The sequence below is a fragment of the Sebastes umbrosus genome, chromosome 3, assembly GCF_015220745.1.
Source record: "Sebastes umbrosus isolate fSebUmb1 chromosome 3, fSebUmb1.pri, whole genome shotgun sequence".
NCBI lineage: Eukaryota > Metazoa > Chordata > Actinopteri > Perciformes > Sebastidae > Sebastes > Sebastes umbrosus.
In genome coordinates this window covers 30,201,626-30,211,831 of record NC_051271.1, presented here as the reverse complement: position 1 = coordinate 30,211,831, position 10,206 = coordinate 30,201,626, and the positions used below count along the sequence as shown (strand labels likewise).

General features: G+C 40.6%; 1 protein-coding gene across 3 annotated transcripts in view; it reads right to left on the bottom strand.

The window, feature by feature from the left end:
- Positions 1-10,206, bottom strand: part of slc26a11 (solute carrier family 26 member 11) — a 34,955-nt gene that overhangs the window by 17,400 nt on the left and 7,349 nt on the right. For 2 of the 3 annotated variants that reach the window (XM_037763359.1, XM_037763361.1), the window contains exons 6-12: positions 9,951-10,173; positions 9,235-9,413; positions 9,049-9,121; positions 8,366-8,477; positions 8,224-8,279; positions 6,873-7,013; positions 6,644-6,771 (exon numbers count right to left, since the gene is read on the bottom strand). In XM_037763359.1, the coding sequence (XP_037619287.1) occupies positions 6,644-6,771; positions 6,873-7,013; positions 8,224-8,279; positions 8,366-8,477; positions 9,049-9,121; positions 9,235-9,413; positions 9,951-10,173 (912 nt within the window). Of the gene's footprint in view, positions 1-4,222; positions 5,006-5,212; positions 5,347-5,443; positions 5,544-6,643; positions 6,772-6,872; positions 7,014-8,223; positions 8,280-8,365; positions 8,478-9,048; positions 9,122-9,234; positions 9,414-9,950; positions 10,174-10,206 lie in introns of those variants that run through there. The other variant, XM_037763360.1, reaches the window with a different exon arrangement.

The following is a 10,206-nucleotide window of genomic DNA, read 5'->3' as shown; positions in this document are numbered from 1 at the left end:
GCATCGATTCATACGACATCAAAAGAGTTACTTATTAATCAAAATAAGACAAAGTTAAGATAAAATTCAAACAGAACTGGCACAAAAACAAAGACCTGAGTTAATGCATTTTTTGGTACCACAATCAATCTCAGGTCAGCGTTGAAACATAATGGAGACCTCTTGGTCTAAGTTTGCACAGTCCAATGTTTATGTACCGGCTTTCCCATCTATAACCACCTTTTGTCAACAGCAGTGACTGAAATACCGGAAAGTATATTGAGTTTATTCCTGACCTTGTAAAAAAAAAAAAAAAACTTAACTCAAGGTCCGCTTACTACCTTTTTCCAGAGCTTTTAACTGCATCTCACAGTTTTCATTTACAGTCTTGCTCAGTTTGACTGAGCAAATGCCTCTGGCATCCATTTCTGGAAATTGTAAGTGGACCATGAATTAAAGCAGCAGTAGGTGAGATTGGAGCAAATATGATTTAAAAAAAGCTATTTTTATAAAACATCACTATATTCTGACAGTAGTGCATGAGACAGGTAATCTGAAAAAAATCATGTGCCTCTGTGTCCTCCGGACCAGGGTCCTCCGGTGCTCCTAATGGCATCTGGAAGATTTCACAGACCGGAGGAAAATAACCAATCAGAGCCGAGCTGGAGCCTTGCTGTCTCTGAGCAGCTGTCAATCACTCACGAATTCCGATCAAACAGTCAAACTGGGCGGCGCTGATCAAATATGAATCAATATTCTGTTACTGTAATGCCTATTTCTCGCCTCATCTTTTCATAAACATCTTGTAGTGCACTGTTTAGCTGTAAAATTAGAAATTTTGTGACCCTGCAGCCATGCTGAGATCAGATGAGGAAATACCAAGCACCGCCCACCAGCCGGAGCACAGCCAATAGGAACACTCTCTCTCTGAAATGACCTGTGAGTCTCCCGTCACGGGCTAGATTTGACAATAGAGCCATGAGGTGCAGAAGTCTAGTTTTCACTCAGAACACTTGAATTACAATATTCTGAAAGGTTATTATGGAATTTATGCCCAATGATGCCAAAAACATTCTGCCTACTTCAGGTTTAAGGTTATTTTGTCAGATAAAAGGCTAAGGAAGAATTGCGGACATACAGTTATAAATATAGATTTCAAAAGATATCAACCATTTGATGATTCTGTTGATGGAAACATCAGGTGAATATCAACACAAAACTCTGGCACCGCACATCTCATCTAAGTAGCTATTATTGTAGAACGTGCAGGTTGGACCCCAGCTCAGGGTTCTGCATTATGCATTTAACTGTCTGACTTTGAAAAGGTTTGTTTTTTTCAATCTTTGAAATTAGGAGCAACTCTCTTGCACAGCAGGGAACAAACATGGAAAATCACCGCACACTAGAGTGTATGACCTTTCTGACAATCTCATTTGATTTATTGTGTTTGTATTATATTGGTGTGTTAATTTTTATCGCTGTAATAATTGTGGCCATTCTTGTTATTTTCTAAATTCACTTCCTCTTAAGTGTTTTATTAGGTAATAGTTGACCCAGTGCTTTGTACAAGATAAGAGAGTTATTTTATAGCACTTTGTGTCGGTAAGTACTTGTGTGCAATAGTGTTCTCTACATATTACTGAAAGAGTATCTACAAAGCAATTCAAACACTTCATCTTTCAAAAAGAAAACCTTACTCAAATACAACTTTTAGTCACAAAGGCAGAAACACTGCTGAGAAAGCATATTAGGTTTGTGTACTTCTCACAATGTATTTGAGTACATTAGCTCGAACACTTTCACTGATAAGATGTCAAATAATCAAAATCAAAAGTGAAGAACTCAACACATGGGGACAGAGTTGGACTTGGTGTTTTGATCTTTGTCATAAATAGATATGTTTTTTATATGACCTGCCATAGTGTTAGCATTTTTGTTTGAAACCATTTCAGCAACATAGTGAAAGGTGTGAAAAGAAAAAAAAAACATCTTACCATAACACTCCTTTCCTAGCTTTGCTTAGTTCTTACCATATGATCCTGTCTGTGTTCAAAGATGGTCTCTGGTGTCTTTCTCTGTCTGTCCACTGACTCCTGATCAACTTTGACCTCTTCCCAGTCGATGCGTACACTGGTATTGTTCTGGTGTCCAGTGTCCATTCAGTCTCTTGACCAGGGTCCTCACCGTCTCAACGATGTAGGCTAGTGTAGATGTCATACACCACTCCAGCAGAGGCCTTGAAGGTGCGCTATATGAGATTCAGAGCATTAATATAGCAGCAAAACAACTATTTACTATGTAAAGATATAGAGGAGTAATGTCTACCTGAGCAGAGAATGAAGTCGCTCTCCCTCTCATATGACGGTTACAGCTGATAATGCCGTCCAGAAGCATAGCACCTATCCTCCGATTCCCCCCCAGGTTAACACTGTTAGCTCTGTCAGCAGTGTTGCTTTTGTAAAAACAAAAGCAACAGCGCTGTTAGCTGCGAGCCGCCGGCTCAGCTGTCGCCATGTTGAGAGCCGTGTGGAGGCAATAGAAATGTTTCCAATCTCGCATTTAGCACCTTTAAAGCCTCTGAAAAATGTATTATACATTTTAAGTATTTCTTGATAACAAAAATATTATATAATGTAGAATACTAAATAAGCAACAATGACAGATCAAGTTCTGAAAAAAACAGCCTTATTTATTAGGAGTTTATCACTCAAAAACTCAGCTTGATTGACAGTGATGACAACGTAAGCAAACAAGACCAAGAGTCAGTCATGCCAGCAGCTCTGTGAGGCTGTGCTTAGGCATATATGCATAGAGAGGCAAAATCCCGCCCCTTCCGGTGGACCACCATGGTGACGGTAGTCAACGGCGAGAGACAATTTTTTTTTGATCCCGTTTGAATTGCACCATAAATCACACATATGATGCTTGTCAATTTAAAACATAATTTTGCAAGTCACGAATGTCTGTGTGTTGTAAAACTGTTTTAGTATCAGATTGTGAAACTAGGTAATTAGAAAGACTACACAACCAAAAGTCACGTAAGTGACATCTCTCGCTGAAGCTACGATGCCTGTGTGTGTTTCGTACTGGGATGTACTCACAAAAGCAACAGGTCTCGCTTGTTCTTTCACACCTTGGCTGATAAGACCCGGAGTCGCTGGATAAAACGTGCGGGGTCATAGCTAAGTTAGCTAGCTGGCTAGAGTTGGCAATGTATATTGTGCAAAACAAGAGATGTAGTTCACTGAGTGTTTTCACACAAAACTAAATGTTTTTCCAAAATAAGGTCCCATGGGGTCCACCGGAAGGGGCGGGACTTCAGCTCTCTATTGAGCTAAATGCAAACATCAATATCGAACATACTCAAAATGACAATGCTATCATGGTGTTGGACTAAATTAACATTTTGACACAATGATGGTTCTAGAGGAAAGTCATAGGATCGTCAAAGTTATTACAATTCCTCCTGAGGAAGACATGAGGAAAAGTCAAGGTATCATGTTAGTTAGTAAGATACATTTTGTACTAATAGATTTTGAGTTTTCACAGGATAAGTGAAAGCTCTGACCTGCTGCAAGAGGAAAAGTCAGGGGATCACCTGAGTCAGTAGGATTCATTGATCCTGATTGAGAAAATAGGTTGTCACGTTCTTTCAGGTGTTTGACTCCTTGTGACTTGAAGAACGTGGCTTGATGCTTTGATGCTGCTGGCAAAGACTCAGTCTTTGTGTTTAAGACGTGCATTTAAGATGAACACAGTTTCTCAAGATGACCATGCAGAACTGATAGGACACCTGATGGTGAAGTCAATGGAAGAAGCCAGACAAGGCACATCTTTATATTTTCACTGGTCTCTGAACAGCCTGGTTAATAATTACTAAAGCTGGACACAGTCGATGGAATACGGGGTCAGGATGATGGATGAAGAAAACACTTCCTGCTTTTGCACATGTGAAACCGGCTTGTTTGCCGCTGAAGGGCTGGACTTTACGATCAACAGGTGTGGTAACTTACATAAGTTACTTTTTGCAAATTTGTCGTTGACAGTTTGAGTACATTTTGTATTTGATACAACAATGTTTTTTTGACACTGATCACCAGAAACATGCTTAACATCAAAGTGAAAACTGATCTCAGCAAAGTGACCTAATTTAGTTACAAATACTGTATAAAACAAGTGCAAGCTCATGTCAGTAGGTTGTCACAGGTTGCTTTTCAGCTTGAAAATACTGCGAGCAAAGAGCTGATGCTGGGACAAATCAGGTGCCTTTATTAGAACACAAACAGACTCACACAAACACACATGCATACATATGAAAATGGAAACTTTTTATTCAGTAAAACTCCTGGTGTAGATGTGATGATTCTGGTTAATAAAGTAATTAAATCATTGTGATGAGTCAATTAAAACAATTTTGCCACTGGCTTGGCAATATTTTGTTTCCAACATAAAAAAAATAATAGAAACCAATCACCTTACATTTCCTTTTACATAGATAAATAAATAATGACAGGTGACACATGTGTTCACTTTGCTCTGTTCATTATTCACACATTATTCTTATTGTGCAAATTCAGATTTGGTCTCTGCAAGCCCACCTGTCACCTTCAGCCCTAAAACATAACAGAGGGAGTTCTCTGTTAATAAAAATATATATTTCAGTAATATTATTTCTCTCATTACCTCTTGATTTATACAAAAGCATTATGCTCCTAAAAAGCCTATAAAATGCTATAAAACACAGTATGTTGTGCGATGGTAATGTACTGCTGTAATCTCAGAGATCCCACAGTGATTTCCAAAGTCAAGTTTAGCCGTAAACCTACTGTAACAGCCACTGTATCAGTTGCTGGAGGTAGTTCACTTCACTTTTCAACTTCATAACGGACCAATAATCACAGACTGATCGTTTTTTGTGTCATTCATTGAGGAGGCTCTCCGACTCCATCTGCAGCGCCGCCTCCACGCTGTCTGAATACCTGAAGCCCTGCAGATCAGCTGCTAGGAGAAGCTCCAGGACAGAGGGCTAAAGGCGGGAGGAACACAGAGACAGAGGGTGGGAGATAAATACAGAGGGACAAACGTGTATTTTGTTTGGTTGTGTTGTTATAAGAACTGAATTCTGGCCCCAAACAAAAAGGCATTTTATTTTGAAATCCTTAATCAACATTCCTCTTGAAAGAAAACCTTAAGGGACAATAATCTGTGAATCAGTGAGGGCTGAAGGTCGTACCTGCAATCTGGAAAAGACCAGCTGCACTTCTCGTAGTTTGAACTGCCTCAGCAGGTCCCTGAGCTCGCTGATCACTGTGTAATCTATGGTGCTGACATGATGGCAATCCAGGACCACTGACCGCGGAGGAGACGCTGGGGGACACACGTTAAGGGGAGAAAGACAGGAGGAAAAACTTAAAGGGAGTGTCAAGTGTCCTCTAAACAAAGAGACTATGAAATAAACCGTTACCCTGCAGAGCCTGAGTGTGTATGATGTGGCTGAGATACTCTGTGGCAGGAAAGCTGAGTCCACTGCCCAACTCCATCACCAGCACACCGCGATCAGACACCTGCACACAACAGGAACATGTTGTTGACACAGAAACAATCTGTTACTCTTGCACAATTAAGATACCATGATTATATGATGTTCACACTCCAGCAGCCCTTTGGCTTTTTTTTTGTTGTACCCACATTCCCTACATCCTCATCTTATTCTACTGGAGGTAGTGAATTCCAGTATTTCACAGAGGAAGAGCAAGAGTTAATGCCAAAATGTGCACCTCTCTAGTCTATTGAGGCGGCTGTTAATGGTAGAAACTGGTAGAGGAGAGTAGCTCTGCCACTTCTGACTGTTGATTCAAATGTCACATTTATAAAGATGACCCTGCTGAAGGTACCAAAATCTGATAATCAACTTCGATTTTCTTTTGGAAAATCATATTTCTCTGACCTCTGCTGTGCTGCATTGCAAATATCTCCATGTGATATGGATAAACATATCATATTATGGTACCATGGTTTTTGTTATTTTATATTACATTGAGAAACTGTTGTGTTGTGTTTTGGGCTAATCCAGTGAATTAAAGGTCTTGATGATAACATTTTTATGCAGACAAATCATTTATAAAAAACTAAAAAAAACATCCACAGAGCCTTTAGAAAGGTGCCAAATAAAAGTATGGCTTTTCCTACAAAAAATACTTATAATTGTGAATTAAGCATTTTAAAAATGTTGACGGGTCCAAAATGAATGTTTTGTTTATCTCTGTGGAAGATATCTGACGTTTGGTTCCCACTTCTAACAAGGCTTGTGAGCCAATAGTATAACAACGTTGGTATCACATGTCTGAGTCTCACTCCACTTGCCAATAAAATAAGACTTGTTGTGAAGTAAAGTAAATGCAATGAAACGGGGGAGGTAGATTGTGACATCTAGTGGCTGAATGTTATCAACGTTATTAATAGCACCTTTAAATCCCTGAAAAACAATAGTAATAGTAGTCAAGTTCAGTAACAATCACCTCTAACCCAAGCAACTGACTATTGGACCTTTACAGGAAACAATCAAAGTGACATTTGTTTGCTGGCTTTGAAAGGCTAAATATGTTTCCCTTCCTTAGAGTGTCACACTCGCACACACACAGTCCTGTGCAGAACATGATGGTACCTTTATCTGGGGTCTTGCCGTGTTGTACAGCAGTATGGCTCCAGATACAGCTACACCTCCTATGATGCCGTACTGCACCTGCCAGAAACTCATCAGGAACGTAACAACAAAAGGCAGCAGGTCCAGCTCTGTGGGAGACACGCGAGCACAAGACCACAATTAAACAAACAAATATACGTGACACACACTTAAGTTAAAAAAACAAAAACAAAACAGAGAAGACACCTACTGCGTATCCTCCACATGTTAGCCACGACTCCATAATCCACCATGGGAGCTACCGCACAGATGATAACAGCAGCTAAAGAAGCTTTGGGGATGTAGTAGAAGGCTGGCATGAGGAACGCCAGGGAAAGCAACACTATCACACCTGAACAAACACACACACAGAGAGAAAGAGAGAGAAAGAGAGAGAATGGAAATGTCACATATTATGTGAGAAATTGCTTTTTTTGTTGTTCCATGCGATAACTTAAAATTCAAAAAAAAAAATCTTTGTGTTTTGTGATGTTGAATTGAACCAGCTAAAGCTAAAAACAAATTGGAGGTCTTTCAACAGATTACACTGTGTTATGCTATCTTGATTAAAGAGGACCTATTATGCCTTTGTGCTTTTTCCCTTTCCTTTAGTATGTTATATCGTTTTTTGTGCATGTAAAAGGTCTGCAAAGTTATAAAGTCCAGGCGAAAGGGAGTTACTCTCACCCACAGAAACACTGCTCCTGAACTGCCTGAAATTACTTGATTGAAGTCCTGCCCTTTCTTCCGTAACGTGGTGATGTCACCAAGTAACACACTTTGCCTAGTGGCTAGTTTAGCACGCCCTCAAACAAAGCTAGTTAGAGTGGAGCTGGAACAGAGTCTGAAGAGTTTGGTTGACCAATCACAACAGTGGGCCAGCTGACCAATCAGAGCAGAGAGGGATTTTTGAGAGGTGCCAGCACAGGAGAAAAGAGGTGCTGCAGACCAGCCGGTGTGAGAAAAGTAAAGCGTTTTTTGAACATTAAATCATGTAAACATGTTCTAGTAGAAACACATGAAAATAAGAATGATAAGTCCTCTTTAACTTTGTTTATTGTGTGCTTTGTCTCTTTTTTGGTAAATGAATTACTCTCAAAATATGAGTGGAGGGAGGTGGAGAGTCTGTAACCATAACTGTACAAAAGCATACAAAAAGAACAATTACACTAACAATTATCCTTGCCAACTGAAACAAATCACAGGGACAGATATTTGAACAATATTATTATTATATGTGTATTATTAACATGATATCAATATTTCATTTCTTAAATGTCACAGTTATCATCAATACCAGTATATCAAAACACCCCTACTCTGTTGTCTCTGTTGTCATGTCTACTAAAGCCAGTTCTCCTTTAACACACTACCTCTGACCTCCATGTCAACACTTAAGACATCTCAACAGAGGAGAGAGAGAGAGAGAGAGAAAGAGAGAGAGACAGAGAGAGACAGAGAGAGAGAGAGAAAAGGAAGCAAGGAAACAGAGAAATGTGAAGTGTGGATCACCACAAGAGGGCGGAAGAGATACAGTAAAAGCTGAATGTGTCAGGACTCACTGGTGATGATCCCTCCAGCTGGAGTGCAAACACCAGTCTGGGAGTTCACTGCTGTCCTGGATGTGAGGAAAAAACATGACGCTGTAAACATTAGACATTGGAGCTCTCTCTGTTGCTTTGTCTCTCTCCCTCTGTCTCTCACCTCCCAAAGCTGCCAGTGACCGGGTAGGCCGACACAAAGGAGCCCATGATGTTGGTCAAACCAATTGCCAGCAGCTCCTGGTTGGCATCAATTCTGTAGTCGTTCTGACTGGCTGAGGAGGAACAGGGCGTTAAAACCAATCAGTTCAGTCTGATGAAACACTCATTCTTTAGGTGCCTTGATTATCTCTAATGCTGGTGTGGTGTGTGACAAAATGAAGTGCAACATGTTTTATAAAATGTTTATATAAAGTCTCCAATTCTAATAATAAGTGGGTTTGCATCAACCCATTATGACTTCTTGAAGAAGCTGGAAAGGCACCCCCCCTAAGACCAGACCAAAGTTTTGGAACCACTGAGTTAAGGGATCGCCAAAGTTATTACAAGTCATCCTGAGGGGGACGTTAATGTCTGTACCAAATTTCATGGCGATCCATTCAACAGTTGTCGAGACATTTCACTTAGAACCACAAATATCAACCTCATTGTGGTGCTGGAGGAAAAGTCGGGGGATCAACATTGTTATAAGGCTTCATCCTCTGGGGATCATGAATGTCTAAAAAAAAAATTCATGGAAATCCATCTGAGATATTTCAGTCTGGACCAAAGTGGTGGACCGACCAACTGACAGACCGTCATTGCCATCTCTGCAACCACACTGCTAGCGTGACTAAAAACACTTACCAAAAGCTTTAGCAATAGCGATGCTCTCCAACAGACCCATTAAAGGAATCACAGCAAGCCCTCCTCCAAAGTCCTGCACAAAACACACAGAGATACTGCCTAGTCAGCTGCTCCATTTGTGAACTGGAAAGATTTTGGGAAGTGAAAGTTGCAACTCAGTCAGATTCACTGCTCTCTGCTCCTTACCTCTACAATCTCTCCAAAGGAGACGACGGTGCCGTTGGCTGTGGTGTCCGAGGTGGGTGGGGGCGTGAACGGCGGGAGCCCCTGGGTAGTTTTCCCAGTGACTGTAAACACGGGATGGCCGTAAGCGTTCCAGGAGAACGCTACGAAGGATGCAGCCACGACCACCAGAGCGTTACGCACTGACCAGGACAGAGAAGACATGAACACATTGATTAAGATAAAGATATCTGCATCCTGGAACTCCATTCATTCATAACAAATGAAATAATAATAGACAGCTAAACAAGGGGAAGTACGCCCATTTTCAAAATTAATTCATGTCATTCCTATGGTCTAAGACAGTTAAACAAATATTAGTTAACATGAACAACTATCTCCCAAATCCCAAAAATAGAGTGCTAAAACTCAAACTTGTGATGTCATAGGGTATAAAGTAGGGCTGTCAACTGATTAAAATATTTAATTGGGATAGCATGCGTTATCGCGTTAACTTTGACAGCCCTAGTATAAAGTGTTGTAACTGCTCCATGGTCACAAATATTGATTGGACTTTCCTAGGCCGTGGAAATAACATATTGGAATTCTTGAATTAGGTGGTGTTCCCCTTTAATGTTGTTTTTTAGCTATTCGTGTTTCTTAATCCTTTGTAAAACACAGGAGACCCATACACACTCACATGCACAAAGACACACGGTCACAACCACACAGGTACTGACTGGTAGCAACAGTCCACACTAGTTTCCTGGCGACTTTGGAGCAGGCGGAAACGTCGTCACTGTCAGGGCCCAGACTCGTCTTCATGAACGTCAACATGACGAGCAGAGCGAGACAAAGCAGACCCAGCACCACATCGCCTATCCTGGCTTCTGGGATCTTGTAGAAGGTATAGTAAACCTCCAGGAAGAACTCATGGGGAATGCCTTGGAGTCCCAGAATATTCTAGAAACAGAAAGAACAATAGTTGTAGATCTG